General features: G+C 37.0%; 1 protein-coding gene across 1 annotated transcript in view; it reads right to left on the bottom strand.

Annotated features, from left to right (window-relative positions):
• The window catches only part of METAP1D (methionyl aminopeptidase type 1D, mitochondrial), an 80,456-nt gene that overhangs the window by 6,244 nt on the left and 52,616 nt on the right, over positions 1–21,596 (bottom strand). The window contains 5 exon segments of the mRNA XM_060106547.1: positions 3,694–3,857; positions 7,118–7,160; positions 7,715–7,863; positions 9,266–9,415; positions 11,206–11,363. Coding sequence (XP_059962530.1) covers positions 3,694–3,857; positions 7,118–7,160; positions 7,715–7,863; positions 9,266–9,415; positions 11,206–11,363 — 664 coding nt within the window.

Below are 21,596 nucleotides of genomic sequence, written 5' to 3'. Positions count from 1 at the left end.
TTTTCTAAGTTATGGAATTTTACTTTAATCTTTCCAGATTTTTATTTTAAGCAGTAGTTTTGAATGCAGGAATGCACAAATTCAAGGATTCCCTTTAATGACAAGGAATGTTTAAGTACAATTAGTAATATTTTTGAAAGCCAACAACTGTTTTCTAAAAGAGTGGTACATTTTTTTGTTTCAAACTGGATCACAAATTACTGTATTTTTCTTACAATAGTGCTGAACTTTTATTTGAGGTTTTCTGTTTCTGAAAAGCAGACATGATGGATTGAAATAAAAGATAATTTATTGCAATGCTTACTTTCATGTGCAGAGAGAAGCAGTGTAATTGTAATTTACAGTAGCTGTCAAGAAAAATCCATCACAGATGACATTAAAATGACTTATTTTGCCTGAGCCACTTATTGTTTAAATGTGCATAATCTAATAGAAAGAGATTTTTAAAAATCTGCTTTATATTCTTCTAAATTAATATCAAAACATATACTTATGAATTAAACATTAAAAACCATTCATTGATACTTTCATCATGACATTTACAAGTATAAGTTTAAATTATTTTTGATTGAACTGTCACATATTTGTGATGCATAAATCTACACATTCACAATATCTTCATATGCACAGCTCATATCATCTAGAGGTAATTGCAAAAATACAGATTTAGAAATATTTTAAAGCAAATACAAGTACAGTGAGTATAATAACACTGTAACCTAAAGATCACTAGCTATCCCTCACAAAGCAGAAGGGCACAGAGAGAACTCTTTTCGTTAAAGTCTTCTAGCCAATACTTCTTCAGAGATACCATCCTATCCTTTAGGTTTCAGAAAATTTCAAAATTTCCTATAAAGATCACCAGGTTTTTGGTGACATAATACTACTGAAAGATGCTTGAATGTTCTTTTCATGGTGTATCAGTAGAGGGAGGCTATGCAAAAGATGGTGAGTATCTTAAAATAAACAAGGCTGAGTTGAAAGATGTTTGTCAACTTTAGGTCTGTAATGATTCCGAGTATTTCTGGCTTAAAGGTGGGGACTGTTTGTTTATTTACTCCCTTGAGATTTTGCCTGAATGAGAAAAGGCGAAATAACAGATGTCCAGAAACACTGCCTTAACACATCAGAACAAACATTTGTTAGAATTGGGGCCAGTTTCCTCCTCAGTGGCAGACACAGACCATCTAAATAATGAAATGCATTAGGGTAAAGGAAAAAGTTCATTGTCTGTTATTTTTCACATAGTTTCGTAAGTGCAGTTGTCGGGACTGATCTGGTTTTCAAAGGAGCTTGTACATGCAAATTCATCCTCTGTGAAAACTGACCTTTGTATCCAGATAGCTAAAATCCAATGTCACTTTCAATTTTACTCTTCTTCTTTTTTTTTTATGTAGCTAGAATTAATGTAGTGAATATGTAATGAAATGCATTATCCTGCATGGAGATTTATCAGATTTTCCGACTGAATGCTATGCTTTGCTAGTACTAGCTGGAGTTCACCTGCATGTTGGTGTGGCGTGTGGCTCTTTTTTGTAAAGAGTTAAGTCGTACACAAAAAAAGGGAACAAAGGTCAGCACCCAGCCGCCACTTGAATGTGAGATTTTTCTCTTTATTCCCCTTGATGTATACTAGGCTCTGTGTTATTAGTCTTAATGATGGAAAATTGTAGTGTTGATACAAATCTTTTTTTCAAAGTAGTAGGCGGGAGCTCCATTTGTTAGTAAGTTTTTTTGTGACTAAAAGCCACGGACAGTACATTTATGTAGCAGTAAAAGGCCTAGATGCTCTTTCCATAGCAGAGCTAATTATTCCTACTGTGACCTTACTGATCTAGCCTGTTCCTAGTACATCTCATCTGCACGCCTGTTCCTCTGTGTAGATGGTGTCAGAGAATATGAAAAACCCTATAATGAAACCATTTTCATGATGGAGAAAGGCTACTGGAGTTGCACTTGCTACAAAGAGGCTCAATTATATGAGTAATTGTGATAATTTTCTACATTCATAGCCTTCAATGGGGAAAAAAGAATGAGAGCCACAAAGGAAAATTACTTTAACAAGAAAGTACAGAGAGTAAAAATGGAAGAAGAGACAAAAAAGGGGAAAAAATAACCAGAAAAAAAGTTTAAAAAATAGATCTGGAGGGAGGAATAGCGAGACAGGGAGAACAACAGAAATGCTCAAAAGCCCATGTGCAGCTGTGTTGCACAATTAAATTGAATTTTTTTTCTGCAGTTGATGAATGTGACTACTGCAAATGTGCCTCTGTAGTTAGCTATCATTTGTTGTTCCGTGACAGGAAAAGGATAATTACCTCTCAGAGAGAATCAAAGGCTGACATGCCCTTTAGACACAGCCATGAATGCAGAGCTCGATAGAATGCTTGAATAAGAATCTAGTGTTCTCTGCCCCCTTCTACTGAAGAATAAATTTTGTTAAAATGCAAGAGCACCACCAGTAAATCTGTTGAACCCTAGGTGTTCAAAAATATGAGGTACATCTATCGACTCATCCCATTTGCAAAAATAAAACTGCATTTTGAATTCATTTCTATTATATTCATGGACAGTAAGATAGTGAGATATGCATTAAATTTCTTTTCCCAGTAGGGGTCTGATTCAACATTTCCTATGAAAGAACAGAGAGACACTATCCTTTTTTCCCAGGCTAGTTAGCCTATAATTTAAAACTGTCAAAAACACAATTTTGTTCAAAGTCTTCAATAAAAGCTTCTCGCATATAACCCAAAGAGATTTTACTAAAGTTTGATTCAGACACTGTTACAATATTTTTAAAGCCATAAATACATTTAACTGATATTTTACTGCCTTTTTTCTTAAAGTATCTGAAGGCTTACAAAGAAAAAACGCAGCATCTTTTCAAGGTGACTAAGCCTTCCATCCTTCAGACAAATGGGAAGTATTCAATGGTTCATATTAATGAGAACAGTACTTTAAAAGGTACTGATGTGATCATCTTTAACAAAATATGTTACTGTTAAATGAAAACACATATTCTGTATGTCTACTTCAAAACAGTTATGGGGAAGAAAAAGAGATCTAAAGTAGGTAACAGATTACAAAGAAAAGTCTTGAATTCGGAAAACACACATACTCTCAAAAAGCAAGCATAGAAGCCTGTGTGGAAAGTAAACAATGGTTTATAGGAAAAATGAACCAGAGCAAAAAAAAAAAAAAAAAAAGAAGATCACCTTTTCAGGCTGTTTGTTAATCCACCAATTTGAAAGGTAAGGCTTGCTTGAGCCAATGCTTTATGTCTTTCTATCACAGGAATATGTTTCACTTCATGCCTTTATAAAATCTAGCTTTTCTCCTGTCTCACTATCCAAGAGTTGGGATACTTACCCCTTCTTAGTTACTCCTTCCACGTTTGGTGTAATTTTGAATATAGGAACACTACAGACCAACATGTCAAGCTAAAACTAAAGCAGTCACAAAAATATTGCTTGTTGGTTCTATAAGTTTCTTTGCTGACCTGATATAATTCACTTCAAAAAAAAATTTTTTTTTAAACTCAGGGAACAACACAGCAGCCTGGCAGTTCACATACTGATATCAGACTGAAATGATGGTTCTGAATAGTAAAACATGTCATCAACTTATACCAAGACACCAATAACCTTTGTACCATTTGCCAACCCTCCCTTTACTTGTCAGTGTAAGGCTTACCTGATTGTGTTTCCAATTACAGAGAAGGGAGCCCCCGCTCTGCAAGCAGCAATTGCTTCATCTCTACACCTCCTGGCAACCTCCACTAACTTTTTACCACATTCATCCACATTGCCCACCAAAAATGTTTCAGAGGTGTCTCCATGGTAGCCATTGTAGTAAACCTAAACACAGGCAGAAATTTAAAAATATGTCCTTGTTTAAAAATCTACTCTCCTAAAGTCTACATTGCATTCATTTATATATTTAGTAGATTCATGTGTTTCACCCTTCCAGAATTCCTGTCAAGTTTACCTACAAAAAAAGAAGAAATAGCCTTACAGAAATTACGAAGAGGAAGACATGCAATGATATTGCAAAATCTTAAAATAAATTTGTGACTAGTATGGCTATTTCAGCATTAGGATTAGCAATGTTCTTTAACATTTTGAGTCCTCATTTTATTTCTGAGACAAAGTTATATATGCAGAAATAGTGACCAAAGACACTGACCCACAATTACTATAATATGTTTAGAGAATCCAGAAGTATTTAAAACAGTGAAAAGTTTCTTCAGTGTCATAAAGATACTTATCTTTTATTTACCAGTCCCACACTTGGAAGTGATAGATAATGGCAAGAAGAAATAAGATAGACATGTTGGTGTTATAACAGACAGAAGGAGAATTCAGTTCCAAGAACTGAAGTGGCTCAATATCGGAATGAAAAATGTTATAGAAAAATCCTGTCTGGAAGTGGAATCTTAATCAAATGTCCCAGATAGCAGAATGTTAACAGAAAACACTATACATGGATTTTTAAAGAATCAGAATGTAACAAAACAGGCTTAAGAATAAAATTACAGAAAATAGCATTTTATCTGTCTTCAATGACTCAGAAGGCCCTGTAGGATCTTGAAAGACACCAGATTCATTATAAAAATCAATAATTACCAAACACTGTAATAACTATAGAAGGCAGAGGAGACTGGTTGAATATTGATCCTTTGATATAGCATGGAATTTGCTATTTTGCATAAACTTGTCCTATGTAATTATTTTTCACATTTCTCTTTCTCATGAAATAGAATGCAAAACTGTAATAAAAAAGAGATTTATCTGAGCTTTCTGTTTTAATTCCAAATTAATATGTATACTCTTCTGCTTAAAAAATATACTCTGTGAGGGAGGCAGGAGGTCTTTATTTTATCCTCACTTTGTAAGTCAGGAAACTGAGGCACAGACAAGTAACTTGTCTAAGGTTAGTGGCAGAATACAGAGGTAGAACCAGGTTAATATGATGGATTATTGGCTTCTAATCAAGTGTTTCCGCTACTACATCAAATTACCTTAATTACCTTGCAATGAAACAGTGTTTTATATATTTATTTCCATTTGTAATCCAAGAGAGTATAAGTTTTGATTTTATACACAAGTATATAACATTTACTAATAAAGAGTAATTATTAAAACAAAATTGTAACTCTGAATGTTTGTATAGTTGCTATTTAAGTAAAAATGTATTTTAAAAAATCTTTATTTGCCTTTTCATATTACTTTTTGCTAGCCTGTAAAATGACTACTTGAAAGATTCAATATATATGGAAATAATACTTTTGAAAGTCTGTGGCAGTTATCTATAATTACTGTTTTTACCCACAAACTATTCTTGTTTTATACTTCATTTATTTAACAAATATTTATTGAGCAACTAATATGGGTATCGCATTATCTTTTTTTAAACATTCAACTTTCAAGGGGGAAAGAAGTCGATTTTCTTGTGATATATACTAATGTAAACAATTACAAAATGCAATGAGTATTTTCTGATGAAAGTATAGGATCTAATAATGGAGTCTTTCACTTAATAAAATATTTCATAAGAAATATAATTTAAGATACTGACCTGTATGTTTTCTTGGTCCCTTCACATTTCTAGACACTTGAAAATATTTCACTTTGACCATTTTAATGTTAAAAATGGAATTGTTTATTGAAAGTCTTCAGGAAACTTAGAAAAGGCATGGACTATTCTCTTTGGACACATTGGAAACAGGAAGGAAGAGTATGCTGATTTCATTCAAAGAAGCAATATTTTATTAGGGGGTGATTAGGTGAGACAATAAATGAAGAGCCCCCAAATCAGGTACAATCCAAAAGAAAAGTGCATCATGAAAAATACTTCATTTCAGGTACACTTCATAAAATACTTCCTTCTACATATTCTGAGTTGGAAAGATAGCAACAATATATGTAGAACAAATGTTCAAGTATTCTAAGTAGGACAAAATGATATAGGAAAGAGCATCAGCAATATAAGAATATTTGGCTATATCCTAAGACCAATTGATATGAAGAAAAAAAGCTGAATTAATTTAAACGACTAAAAATTGGACTGAACTAAACTACTGGATGCCAATCTCCACCACATTCCCACTCCCACCTAAGGTTCATGGTCTGGATATGAAATCACTATTATTAAGAATATTTCCTCATTAATAGAAACTGTACTCCTTGAATGCTATCTCAACTAGTTCTCATCAGATGTTTAATTTATATTTATTTATTTAAAATGTATTTATTAATCATCAGATGTATAGAATTTATTCACAATCTCCATAATCCAAAGGTACCATTACAAATTTTTTTAGTAAAACGAACTGCCAAAGCACAAATAACCCAAGTCTGAGAACAGTGAAAGGCTAAGGAAATTAGAAAAGGTTAGAGCTTGTACAGTTTGAAGTTCCTGTGTTAAATTACTTGGGGCTGTAATTTAAAAGAAAGGCTGTTAACCATTTGGTGAAAACTGAAGTTCAGAGAGAAAAGCACTCTGCTTGTACGCTTTGAGTTCAAGGCTCTCTATACCAGAAATGGAATACAACGTTACCTTCAGGGATTTTAATAAATCTAGGGAACACTGCTAGCAAAAGAGTTGCTGTCCAAATAGACTGACACACACAGGCCAATGTAGCGCCTAATGACAGAGTAAGATAATGACAGGCCCCACTCAAAATCAGCAGGAAGAGGAAGATCAATCTTGGCAGAGTGAAGGAAAAATGCTGGCTTTCTTCGCGTTAGCTCATCTCATACATATCTAGCTTCAGCAGCTGCCCAGTACTGTGGGCTCTGCATTAACTATACAGTGGATCAATAACAATTACACCTTCTCAAAAACATGACACATAGCAGGATTGGGTTGACATTTCACTTAGGCCAACATTGATCTCAGTGCATCTGATTCCAGCCCTAAATTCAAGTCAGGCCTGGGTTTACTTGGAATAAACACAGAGTTAAAGACAAAAAAAGGAAACCAGCTGCTTGTGTCTGGGTCTAGAAATAAACAGCACTTCCATCGGTGCAGTTCACATTTTCAATCCACTCTTCTTCTTGTTGCTACCGGCAATTCTGAAGTTGATCAAAGACTATTTTTTATATGATTTACTCACCGTGACATCAATGTTGATAATGTCTCCATCCTGAAGAGGTCGACTGAAACATAAACAGGCAAAAAAATGGTGACAGACAGATCCCAATAAAAGGAATATAAAAATAAATATCTAATGACTACTATCACAAGCCTAATGAGTTGTGATGATAATTCAGAGCGGAGAAGGAATGAATGGAATAACTATATTTAATCTTTAATTTGTGTTAGTCACATCAATTTTTACTAGAAATACCTAAATGAACATGTATTGCCACTGGTAAAAAATCTACTTATTCTCAACAAAATATACTTAATAGTTACCTTAATTTTACGAAGAGCCAAAGCAATAGTAGATGGTTAAAAATCTAAGATGGTAAAAGAAATACTTAATGCACAACCACTTTTTTTGTATTACATGTTGCTTTAACAAACATTAAATGGTGGTATTATGTCCATTTAGAAGCAAAATACTTCAAAATTGTTGCTCTACCATAATCAGCTTCAAAAGTTTGCAGGTAGGTTTCAATTAAACTATGGTGTCTTTCAACATATGTTATAGATCTTAGTTTCATGTTTCAGTTTCTAAAGGAACAATATGTTATTAAGCAATGAATACCTGTCAGGAATACCATGACAAAGCACGTTGTTTACAGAGGTACAAACAGATTTTGGAAAACCTCCATAGCCTAGAGGTGAGGGATAGGCATCATGACTGATGATTTCCTGATGAACAAGAGCATCTATCTCTTCAGTTGTCATGTCAACCTGAAATATTAAATAAAGAAATTGTGAAGCGACAGTTGAAGACACTTCCTGTATTTACTGACTATGCCTATAGCTACAGCACTTCCAGATGAGGCTGTATAAATTTACTGTGATAAACTTGTGGTACAACATTTTAATTAATTATGATTAACCTTAAAATCCTATTGTGCCTTTCTGACAACTGTTTGGGTATATGATGGTGTTATGGACTATTAAGAAATGGACATTTTAAAATCTAAGATCCTTTCAATCACTTGTGAGTCATTAAATGACATGACTCCTTTTTAGCCTGAAGGTTTAAAAAATATGTTCTGAGGCAATTCCTTCCTCTTCTTCAATGGTTAGTGCCCTGGGCTAACGGAAGCATAAAATTCTCAAAAGGATCTTCAATTTAGATGACAAAGCTTGAAAAGTAGGTCAAACCACACCTTTTTATCTCAGCGAAACATTACATGGGTTTCGCCATAATGGCATGGAGGTTATGGATCATCATTTAAAAAACTAAGTCTGATACATTTTGTAGAGACTCAGGTTCACTAATCTTGATTTCTTTCATGCCTAAATAAATCAATGTGTTTTCAAAAAATATTTTTCCCTTACTAGAAGGTATCCAATTGCTCCCAAACTAGAAGAAAACTGAAATCAAGTTTTGTGGGCACATGAGGACTATCTCCACAAATTCCTAAATCATGAGCAAAATTCTAAAACAAAATCTTTTATTAAAAAGTATTTCTTCAAGAGTTTTCTTTATGTTATTTTATATTCACATTATGGTTAGTTGTGTTGCTATAACAAGTCTATTACACAAATGATACACTAAGTGCTTCATCTTTGAGTCTCACTTCCTAAATTCTGCCCACCTTTTGGAAAGTACAGTATTTTCTTTTATGATCCTTACATAGCAGGATTCAGATTCAGTTTCAGAGTATTCCAAAAGACCTAAATCTTGTAGTAAGATAGTTGTACATAATTACATTGCTGAATTACCTATAGCTTAGTGTATCTGGTCTGTCTTTCTTTGCAGAGCCAATGTAAGAAAATAAGAGACAAAGCATGAGGCAAAGCAACTCTTCAGGCACACGGAAATAATGTGGGGAATAAAAGCAGAAACTACAGGCAGGAGTAAGAGGGGAAAAGTCAAAGCCATCTGCCATGGATCAACTTAGATAGGCCGATTGTGCTCAAAGTATCTCCAGAATTCTGCTACTTAACATCCAATTTGTATTTTCAATTATCTCTTGAATAAACACAGAAATAATATGATCCCTTTCCCCTATCCCAAGGCTTTACTTAATTTTAACAAATTAGATGTGTACAAAAGAAGAGTTAAAGGGAAAGGGAAAAAAGGGGAAGAGGGTTTGTTGCCCCTTATGTAAGTCTTCTAGGCTTGATGAGACGCCACCTTTAAACACTTCCCAGCCAGGAGGAGGACATGGCGGGCCAGCTGACAAGCCTGACGAAGCCCTTGAATCTGATCTTCATTCTTAACTTCTATGCTGTCTCCCCAGTCGGGTACAATGCCTGTCGTCACATAGTCTGGCTTCTTTATGTGCTTGAGGAAAAAGGATTGAAAACGAAGATCAGAACCCAGTGCATGACAATGGGATCATTTTTTCGGACACAGCCTCCTGCTTCATGGAGCTCTGCCCTTCCTGCCGGAGCACCGACCTCTGAAGCCAGCACAACAGACCCTCCAGGCCGCCCCCAGCTCCTTCCCCTGCCCTTCTGAACTTAACATGGCCTGTTAGTGCTGCCTCTGGATGGTCTGTTAACCTTTCTGTGCTTTGAGTCACACTGGACTGAAGGAGACTTCTGGTCAAAACAAACAGGAGTTTTCTTCCTTCTCCAACCCTGTTAGAAGCCTATTGCCATTGATAACAAATAGCACCAAGCTTCCCAATTGCCAAATGGTTAATTAAGAGCACTTTCATCTCCTCGACACAAAGATAAATTTAGGCAAAGGACAGCTCACAACACCCTCTCCCAATGAATATATGTAAAAGGCTGACCGTCAAGTTCACGGACGCCTATCACATATGCACTTCTCTTACACTTTGCAACGGTACCCAAACTAAGAAGGAACTAGAGGACAAAACGAAACGGCTCTCTTTCCTTTTCCTTTCTTTTTTTTTTCAAGTACATAAAAAATACTTTGAACACTTCCATCCTTTGTCAAAAATAAACAAACTCCCCCCTCCTCTAAAACTCAAAATGTTCAACTCTGATCTCCCTTGGAGAACATTCTCCACCACTAACTTAAATCCATGGGCAGTATTCAGAAAATAAATACTACCTTACACACAGAGCTCCTTTCAGTCCCAAGGTTTTGCACAGCTCTTTACAAACTATTTATGGCAACTGCTACATAAGTTTTGTTGAACAGTACCCAGTAAGGCTACAGAGCAGTTGGGGACAGGAAGCTGAGAGAGATAACGCTATTCAATGGACATCACAGCATCTCTGGAAGGGCTGAGGTTAGGGCTCTGCACTTTGGGAACTGCATCAGGCAGGATTTAAGGACCTTCACTTATTCTTGTGTTCAGATGGGCCTTTCTGACACAAGTAACGCCATTGCTTGGGCTGCAGCAGCCGAGCTCGGGGTGAGCATCTTCTCTGCTACAGCTTTACCACCAGCACCCACAAAGCACACCTGGTCTCCCACAGCCCCGCCTCCTCTCTCTTTGCAAGCTGGCCAGGTTACAACCACAGGCAGAAGGGCTGTTGGCTTGTCACTGAAATTCTAAAACAATACATTCACCTCTCTGGAGACTTCTTTTTTCTTTTCTACTAAGGAAATACCAGAAACATACTCTGGGCTCTGGTGGCCTGTCTTGTCAGCCCTTGTCACAAAAATGGGCCACTTACCTTCAGGGAGTATGATATACTTAATGTGGGTTTACTGCAAAAAAAAAAAAAAAAAAAAAAAAAACCCAGAAAAAGAAGGAAAGCAGGTGACTTTTGCGACAAATCTATATTTCTTTCACCTATTCTTGTTCTTCCTAAACAATCCCCACACCTCCTTTACACTGCATTTTGGAAAAATGGACAGATTGTCTATAATCTTATCTTCATGGTAGAAATTTAATATGGAAATTTTCATGATAGAAACTTAAATTCTAAGTGAATTAAGCAGTTATAAGCTCAGTGCTTTGTTTAAAAAAATGAATATTATAGAACTGCAGGATGTTAAAACTTCCCAAACCACAGTTTTAAATCACAGACCAAGTTTAAAAATTATAATTCAAACAGCTCAGAAATCAAAGGTGTAAAAACACTTGATTGCTTCTGCAGTTAACCTTTATCTTGGCTGGAAAAAGCAGCAAATAATAGGCAATACAGTACCTTAGGGACTGGATGAGCTGAAGAAACTGCAGCCGGCAAAACTATACTGTGTGAAATCTCTCTTTGTCTCCGGAAAAAGAAATTTCTTCTTTGTTGACTGCTTGACTGCTTGTGTAAGTAGATATGATTGAGTGGTGAAGAGAAAATCCTGTGACAACCTAGAAGCAGAAATACACATATCTTAAGTAAAAAAAAACTACTTAGTGCTACATTTTAAGATGTTGCTTTGTTGTCTATTAAATCATTATTGTAATCCTTTATTGGCTCAAAAAAGAAAAAGCCCCAAATAGAAAGGAAAGCAGTGGTATTCTGAGTTCTAGTACAATAGTAGCAAAGCATATTTATTAGCTAATAGTATGTTTACATAAATGTTTGACAATGGAAAACTCTATTCTAATGGGTAAGAAACATATAGAAACATCTGCTAAACACCAGGTCTATAAAAAGAGCAATTTCTGCTGTGGTACCTTAAAAGCAGCCATGTCCAGGATGACCCTAGATTCAGGGCACTGTTTGGGTGGCTTTATGTTCTTTAAAGCCATTTTCCTTTCACGAATCCTGGACAAATTGCCAGCTGCATTTTTTTGCCCTCGATAGGATTACTACTCTGTGTTAAGTTCATGTGCAGCGAGGCATTATACTGAAATTCATTGTAATGAATGCTCAAGTCAGATAAAGACTAAATAGCAAAACTGTAGGGTGTAACCCTGAAAGAAAACGAATGTAGGGTCCTAAAGTACCCACAACAGGAATTTAGAAATATCTATCAAAATTTTAAGTGCACACATCCTTTGACTCAGCAATTCATCTCCTAGGACTCTACTGTATGCAATGATGGATGTTTGAAGATGAACTGTAGCACTGTTTGTGGTAGAAAAAAAATGGGAAATAATCCAAATGTCCATCTGTAGGGGACTGGTTAAATATATTATGGTAAATCTATACAACAGAAAACTATAGAGGTATTAAAGAGAATAAGCTAAATCATCTCTATGTATTGACATTGAAAGAGGTCACAATATATTGTTAGGAAAATGGCAAATGCTGAGCAGTACATATTAAAAGTTCATTAAAAGGAGCTTATGTAAAAAGCTCATGTAAAAAGAACTTATACATTTATACAGGCTTGTATATGCCTACAAAATTTCTGAAAATTGATATTCATCAATAGTGGTTATTTCTGGGGTATCTGATTGCGGCTGGGGTGGGGAGGAAGACTTCCTGATTCCTTCTGTTTTCTTCTATACTGATTGACTTTTAAAAACATTCACTTGGGCCTCCCTGGTGGCGCAGTGGTTGAGAGTCCGCCTGCCGATGCAGGGGATGCGGGTTCGTGCCCCGGTCTGGGAGGATCCCATGTGCCGCGGAGCGGCTGGGCCCGTGAGCCATGGCCGCTGAGCCTGCGCGTCCGGAGCCTGTGCTCCGCAACGGGAGAGGCCACAACAGTGAGAGGCCCGCATACCGCAAAAAAAAAATAAATAAATAAATAAAAAAATAAAAAAATAAAAACATTCACTTGCATTACTTTTATAATTAAAACAATAGTTTTAAAAATCCCCAACATGCCATAATTGCATGTCAGGGGTTGGCAAACTACAGCCCAAAGGGCAAATCTGCCCTGCTGCCTATTTTTATATAGCCCCAACCTAAAAATGATTTTTATATTTATAAATGTTTGAAAAAATCATATTTTGTAATGTGAAATTATACAATATTCAAATTTCAGCACTCATAAATAAAGGTTTATTGGAACATAGCTACTCATTCACTTACAATTAGCCATGGCTGCTTCTGAGTGACAGTGGCAGAGTTGAGTAGTTGTGACAGAGAACATATGGTTCACAAAGCCTAAGATATTTACTACCTGCCCCTTAGAGAAGAATTTTGTTGACTCCCGGTCTAGAGCATTGGTTCTCAAAATGTGGTACCCAGACCAGCATATTAGTATCACATGGGGAAAAGATGCAAATTCTTGGGCCCCTCCTCAATTTACTGACTCAGACTCTGGGATGTGGTCAGCAATCTGTGTTTTAACAATCCCTCACCAGAGTGATTCTCATGCACACTAAAGTTTGAGAATTACTGGCCTAGGGTAATCTTTCAGCTGTGAAACACAATGGAAACACAAATTGCAGGTGAGTATTAGCCCCAAAACTCAAGATCTCTAAGTGGGAGAAAGGAAAAACGGGAAAAAGGCACAGATGCAAACAAACCCCAATAGTTATTGATTCAGTGTCCTAAGTTTCACTCAATTATGTTCTTCCAGAAAGCTGAAAGTAACATTGTTGAATCAAACTTACAGCAGTGTTTCAGGTATTATTTTAAACAATTCCAAATACCAGACAAAATGCTGCCAGTAATATCACTTCTTTAAAAAAAAAAAAAAGTTGCTTGATAGAGGCAGGTACATATTCCCTAAAGCTTGCAAAGCACAACATTTCCCTAAAGACAACACCACCAGCCCCAGGATGTTAACTGTCTATGAGGGGCAGGGTAGTTTCCTAGTAAAAGCAGATGGTTGGAAAGCAGAAGCCTGGACTTCTGTCTCAGCTCTACTACTTGTTAGCTGTGTGGCCCTGAGCAAGTGTCTTGTTTTGAGTCTCAAGATGGAATTAATTGGAATAAAGTCTGTGAAAGTGCCCTGCATTTAGTAGATGCTCAAAAAATGGTAGTTCCTTCAAGAATACTTGAAAAGTAAAATGAGAAAGAAACCCTGGGCTTCACTATAGCTTCTAATACTGAGAACTTAGTGTGCATCAATTACTATGCTAGGCCCTTTACATATGGTAGCTCATTAATCTTCCTGAGAACCCTGTAAACTGTAAACTGTTATTACTCATTCCACAGTTGAAGATACGGAAGCACACAAAGGTAAGTAACTCTGCCAGAGTGCCAAAGCTGCGGGAAAGCAGGTCCAGTTGCCTTCATGAAGTATATTGCTCTCCCACGCGTGAGAAAAAGATGAGCTAACAACACACAAGGACACACTCCGAAAGTGTAAAAGGCCTCACAAAACTTGTAAAAGTTACCACTATTATTGTTTTTTTTTTTGCAAAAGTGGTGATGGGTTGACCTAATCCATCCTCTTTCTCAAGCCAAATTCCCTTTGCTGACCAAAAACATGCTGTAGAGGTTTGGCTGGGCAGTCTGTGGACACAGAATGGAAAATCTGGGTCCCAGTTAAAGCCAGGGAAAGGCTCAGGTGGAGTCAATCCATGATTCTGGGCTCCCTAACTGCATCCCTAGGTAGGACCAAAGACAAGCTCCCAAGTGTTTCCCTCCTGAGAAAAGCATGTATTATGATGACTATTAATAACGATAACACTAATAGAAATAGAAAACAATAATAGTGGTTAACACTTAATGGCCAGTTTCTTTAATTAAGCACAGTGCCAGGTGCCCCCCACACATTAAGTCTTACCAGTGCTGTTAGGGAGGCGGGCAGCTGTTGATGTCACTATTTTATGGATGAGGAACAAAGGCTCACATCTCTGGTGGCCCCAGCTAGAGTCCTCGAAGTCCAAATCCAGGGCTGTGTCTGCCGCTCCAAGCTGCCTTTCAACAGTGTGCACGGGCTCTAGTAGCTGGCATGCTTTGCTATAGCATGTGTTTTTTCAGCGATTCAATTTCAAAGAAATTTTTTTTTTAATCATGAAAAAAAATAAACATCATGGAACCAGCCAACGTTCAGAATGAAGGTATTTTTCATGAAAAGTCTTAGAACTGACTTAACTGGGAGGCATTATGGTAGTGAAAATAACACGAGCTTTGAAGTCAGATCTGAATTACCAAAACTTCTGAGCCCCACTTTCTTCACCATTACATGGGAATAGTAGTGCTTTCCTCACCACCAGGTTGCTGTGAGCATTAGCTGAGATAACACATATCCCTAAACCATCTTTTAAAAGTAGGTGCTCCATGGGGGAGTTCCCTGGTGGCCTAGTGGTTAGGATTCCAGGCTTTCACTGCCATGGCCTGGGTTCAATCCCTGGTCGGGGAACTGAGATCCCGCAAGACAACGTGGTGTGGCCAAAAAAAAAAAAAAAATTCATAAATGTTAATGTCTTTTCCTTCCCCTTCTCAACACTCAATATGTTTACCTGTGGGCCTCGAAATTTACTTATTCTTTTATTTGACAATTACTTACTGAGCTCCTCCTACATGCCATGCTTTGGACACGAGGTGAACCAGGTGACAAAGTCCCCGCCTCAGGGAGCGCATATTCCGTGGTGCGACACAGACAAGAAGCAAACAAATACATTCGATTATATCAGATGGTGATATTCCTGATGAAGAATGGGCCCGAATGACACCACATTGGAGCTAGATGTTCTGCTCCTGGTCCTGCCAGGAGCTAACTGTGTGACCTCGGGCAGTAACAACAGCAGTGAACACTGGCTGAGAGCCTACTGGTGCCAAGCTCTGTGCTGAGCACTTCACAGACACTATCAACTGCTACAGGAGGTTTAGTAAAATGAGGGAGTGAACTTCATAATCTCTGAGGTCTATTTTTTTTAATATAAATTTATTTATTTATTTTTGGCTGCGTTGGGTCTTTGTTGCTGTGCACGGGCTTTCTCTAGTTGCAGTGAGCTGGGGCTACTCTTGGTTGCAGTGCGCGGGCTTCTCATTGCGGTGGCTTCTCTTGTTGCGGAGCACGGGCTCTAGGTGCACAGGCTTCAGTAGTTGTGTCTCATGGGCTCTAGAGTGCAGGCTCAGTAGTTGTGGTGCACGGGCTTAGTTGCTCCGCGGCTTGTGGGATCTTCCCGGACCAGGGCTCGAACCCGTCCCCTGCACTGGCAGGCGGATTCTTCACCACTGCACCACCAGGGAAGTCCCTGAGGTCTCTTTCAGCTCTGACATGTGTGCCTTCATTCAGCAGCTTCTGACTGTCATTCTATGTCCCAGGCAATGGGACGATGTAGAGTCTGATCAATTTTAGGACTCATGTAGATTTTTTTCAATGCAGTTGATAACATGAAAGAGAGGTCATCTTTATCAGTATTATCAAGTTCAGTACACAGTCATTACAGGGGGAATCTTTCCAATGTTCTTAAACTGAACGCATGAAGTCATCAGGTCTCTACTAGGAGATCTGAATGAGGCTTCTGAGACATTCACTTCTAGAATGAACAGTGTTGCCAACATACCTGTTCTGCTAAATAATGGGCTCACTGCCAGAAAGAGGCAAGCACCTCCACACATGACTTAAACATTGGGAACATAGCCTGAATACATCCAATCTGTTGACAATTATGGTTTTGCAGTGTTCTCAGCAACTCCACTTTCATAAGATACATTTTTATTGGAAGCAAAATCTTTTCTTTCAATCTGATAAAAGACACCCTATAAATGTTGTCACAAAGTAACAGGATAATAAGGTACCATACCGTGTTTATTCTAACTATTCATTACAAACCAGGAAAAAAAAAAACAATTTAGTGTTTTCACAGGTGAAATGAAGAAATGGTCTTACATCAATATGTGCCTTTAGAAGATAATGGCTCTCCAATTAACATGACAAAAAATGTGTGGGGGGGGAGATCCTCAACTTTGCTTATCATAGCGTAATTCATAAATAGCAATTAACAAATTTTCTAAATGCAGAGTGAGTAAAATGAAAATCCCCCATCCCAATTATACTCAGGGTCACAAACTACATTATCTGCTATAGATCACTCTAGAAAAGCTTTGTTGAATTTCCTGTATATTTCCTTTCTTTGTAAAAGTACTGCTTTGTACATCCAAAATGAACACATATGTTACACATCTGTTATATTTCAATTTAAAAAATAACTAAATAGAAGAACTGCTGATACCGTCTAATAACTACATGTAACTTCCAACTTGCTACTGTCAATGTTACACAGCTAATTTGATGCATGATGCCCATCATCAGAGGCAGGGACACCAGGCAGGTTTCCATCAGCCTCCGGACTGGCCCCTCGGTCTTCTGGGCACCATCATTCACCCAGGACTCACAGCAAACCCTCTTTTGTTAAAGCTATTTTTAGGAAACAAGGGTTAAGCTGACTAATCTGAAGTTTAGGAGATGCCAGTAGGAAGTCATCAGAAACCTCAGAAGAGGAGAGCCCCAGATCAGCAAGGAGCTGCTTTGGACTAATTTGATCTTAAAAGACATGATCATAGCAAGTGTTGTTACTGTCAATTATGTAACAGAAACTCTATATAAGGTCTCCTTAGGCAGTAAATCTATACGTTATTAGTTATGAATACTAGAATACTTACTGTTATCACAGGTAATAACAAGAATTTATTTTCAGTGTCATAAAAATTCTATCAGCTCCTAGTTTGAGCTGAATGTCAAAAATTATAAGCAACTGCTTCTTTCCTTCCACGGAGGAGCACGCTGTGCGGCCTGAATGTCTATTGAAATTGCTATATGACCCTTGGATCCTGCAGCACATTTTTCATATTCTAAATCTGTATTTGAAATGTAAATTTAGGTTACAGTTTTAAATATTTTCATATTCAGTAATAACATCAATTTCTAAAAGCTGTATTTTATTTCCCTTTACAGATTAAGTCTGAAAGGTGGGACTACAGAATTCAAGAATGATGAGGGAAGAATGCATTTAAAATAACTAATATTGCTGTACATGACATGCCCTATATTCACTGGCCTCTTACTCAGGGTTCATTTTAATTGTTATCTGCACGTGCATTCTATACCACATAATGAAAAGCTTCCATTTCACCCACTGAGCCCTGGGTTTTTATGTGCACCTCTACTCATGACCCTTAATTAAGCCGATTTTACCCTCGGAAATGCAAGTTTTCTTTTGGTCAACAAGTATTTTTAAGAGAGAGTTCTGAATGAACTTGCAAAGAGACATTTAAAATGCCTATTAATGCTTATTATCTTAAGCAGTTGTAAAACTGAACAAAGTACATTTGTACTCAAGTGTGGGCTACCAGCACCTCTATGTTTCACTGTACGTTTCCAGGGAAGCACTTTCACCCTCCAGAGTGCCATCAATCCTCAGTTATGGTATGTTTCAGAGGCTTCAAGTATCTGGGTAGAAAACAACACAATAAAGTAGCCTGTATCACTTTACATTAGTCAACAATGTCAACCAGAGATAATATGTAATTTAAAAGACACCCTGTAAAATGTCTTGCTGAATGTATTTTTTCATAATGATCAGCAAATGTCAAAGTCTAGTAACAAAACTATTATTTATAGCATATCAACATCTAATTGATTTTACAAATGGAGGCAATTATTTTGGATGAAGGGAGGAATGCCTGCCAGATTTAAATGATTTATGATTGCTAAGAGAAAACAACAATGTTTTGCTAATTCATTTTCAAATATGGCTCTTACACTCATTGATGATTTTAATTTTAAATCAAAGGATTTGCTAAAATAATACATTAACTCTAAAAAAAAGCAACTTTGTGACAGCAATTCAAGATATTTTTAACTGTTTAGAAATATTGCTTCCTACAGTAGGCTCAGGAGGGACTGTACCACAGAAATACATTTTCAAGGTGCTGATTTAGAACCACAGAAAGATCACAGTTCATGAACTCCAACCAGTTACCCAGGGTAGCACAGGCTCTTACAGCACGGCGAATGCAGCCATGTCTCATATTTCCTGACCTAAAACATTGACAGTCCGCTTGATAGGTTTGATAACTTGCACAAATGTCGTGAAAGGAAAGTTAAATAGTCTGCCTCACTCTCTGTAACTCCCATTGATTTTTATAATCTAGTAGTAAGAGGTACATGTTTTAAGAGTAAATGAGAAAGAAAGTTCCTTCCCATATCAAGGAGACTATAATGCAGAAGAGAAGCTCACATTTCACAAGAAATAACCTGTGCATCTGTTGAAGAAGAAGAAGAAGAAAAAGAAGAAGGGAAAAAAAACCAAAACAGCTAGGGGAATGCCCCAGGCTGAAGCAGATACTGATTGGGCAAAGCTTAAGGACAAGGGCCCTTGGAACTAAACAAAAGCAAATTCATTCTGTTGACAGATGTTGATTACATCAAAGCAACAAGGAACTCCCCCAACTCCCATTTTTTAAAAAACAATTAATACCCCTCTACAATCTACACAATAAGGACAAAGTAAGTTTTTAAACCAATCATAACAGACATCATTAAACTTGTTTTTTAAAAGTTTTGGTTGAGTTCTGGTGTGTTTTTAGCTATGAGCTTCTCCAAACAGTGCTTTATTCATTCCCACGGACATGTCTGGGGAGCTAAGCTGCCCATGCCATCAGCCCCTTCCTTCCAGGGGTTAACTGCTCTGACTGCCAAATAAAATACAGAGCAAGCCATGTAATTATGGAGACAGTCAAAGGGCAGGCTCTATTTTGAAATCTATTTGCACAGACAAGGTCTTCCAATTGAGCTTACAGGAAACAAGCTGGTAAAGAGCCTCCTTTTCCCCAGATGCTTTCCACACTTTTTCTCCAATTCAGAAAATCATGGATATGGACACCATACACCATTACTTCCTGGATTTCAAGCTAAGATGCCATTACAAGGAGAAGAGTGGATCTGTTTCACAAACTTGTAAATGTAACTTTTTTTTTTTTTCTTAATTAACAGCATTTGGCAACAGCATCTGGCAACAGCCTCTGGACGATAAAGCTACAGTGTTTATTAAACAACATTTCTCAAGAGGATACAGGCCAATTGTTATGCAGGTGTTGGAAAACAGATCATTTTCTTTAATGCTCAAAATAAAGCACATAGTCAAGTCTAAAGTGTTCTGGCATAAACAATTATCTGAAATAAAGATTCTACTCGACATCCAACAGGGTTGTCCTTGAAGTTATTTATAGCTAAGATTGCTAAAACAGTAAAAAAGATTCCATAGAAATAAAAAAAAAGAAAGGTGTAAAGTATTTTAAGTGACAAAAAATCACAAGTCACTTTTATGCTGAAACATAAAAATTTGTCCTAGTTGCTTAAAGCTCTAAGTTTGCAATTTCTATGAGACTTTATCATACTCATATTAGAATTGGGCCACCACAACTAATAACACTAAGTAGTCAGAGGAAGGTGAGATAGTCTTCACCACACATATGAGGCTACGGATGTAACTCATCATCAAGCCTATAAACCAGAGCCTGGGAGTCCTGGTTCTAAAGAAGATGAGCTGGAAAGCCAGCCATAGAGCACTTCTGGGAAGAGGAAGGGTGGCGGCCTGAGGGCACCCTCTACCAATAATAACAACATTCAAGAATGATGCCCAGGTCACGGCAAAACATGACCTTCCCCAAGGCTCCATCAGGAAGTTGGCTCCGTGCTACATCCCTCTTCCTTTTTAACAAAATGTATCAATAGCAACTGATAGAGTATAATGTCAATGACAAGTTCAGAAATGGGTTTAGGAAAAATACTTCATTTTGCTTCTTAACAAAAGCTAATTGGATAATATGTTATTATTCATTAATTTACATCACTAGCACCTAGGGATCTGTGATTTAAACAAAAAGCATTCCCTTCTTCTTGGGTGACAAAAACAACCCAACCTATTCTAGAAACACAGATCAATAAACATACCTATTTAATAAAGTAGACTCAAAAACAACCCAACCTATTCTAGAAACACAGATCAATAAACATACCTATTTAATAAAGTAGACTCATGTTTGTGAACCTAGAAAAAAGTTCCTTTAGGCCGGCCCAATCATAGCCGGGGGAAGAGTGTCAAAGATTATAGTAAGAACACAAAATCTAAATCTAAAAGCAGATCATTTGGTGGATAAGTGGAAGTTACACAGAAATGATTAATCTGTAAAAGGAACTAGGACTACTGTATGAAACTTCTCCATTTAAGATGAAAAATGTTTAGTTCAAACTTTGAATTTAAATTCATCTTTATAATCATAAAATACTGAGTCACACTGAAATAGTATATGCTTAGAAAATCCCATTGTGTCTCAGCTAAAGTTTAGAGAAAAGCAGCTTTTTAGCACTTCAACAATACATATACTCAGGCAACTTCTTGGACAAAGAAATATTGTACCCTTTCACAGGAAATAAAGAAGCTGTTTATTAGGGCTGTGGTTAAAATGTAATAATTCATTCCAGTTGAGCCCTGTGAAAAATGTCATCAAAATATCATTTTCTTTGCCAGATTTTCTGGATGCCGTAGTATCATTTAAATACAGAATAAAAGTCAAGCTCTGATCAGAGTAGAAGTACGACACCAAAATGACCCAAAAGCAAACATTCATTCTGTCAAAGTTACAGGAAAGAATTTCACACAGTCCTGATACCCAGAGAATGCACACTTCTAGGTTAGCACAGAACATCTGGCAAACTTCAACTTTCCAAAGTCTCTCAAAAAAACATTCCTATTACCTCACATACTTGGGTTAAAGAAGAGGAAAAAACAGAAAAAAAATTA

The sequence above is a fragment of the Mesoplodon densirostris genome, chromosome 8 (assembly GCF_025265405.1).
Source record: "Mesoplodon densirostris isolate mMesDen1 chromosome 8, mMesDen1 primary haplotype, whole genome shotgun sequence".
NCBI lineage: Eukaryota > Metazoa > Chordata > Mammalia > Artiodactyla > Ziphiidae > Mesoplodon > Mesoplodon densirostris.
The sequence above is the reverse complement of the archived record's forward strand: the minus strand, read 5'-3'. Positions and strand labels throughout refer to the sequence as shown.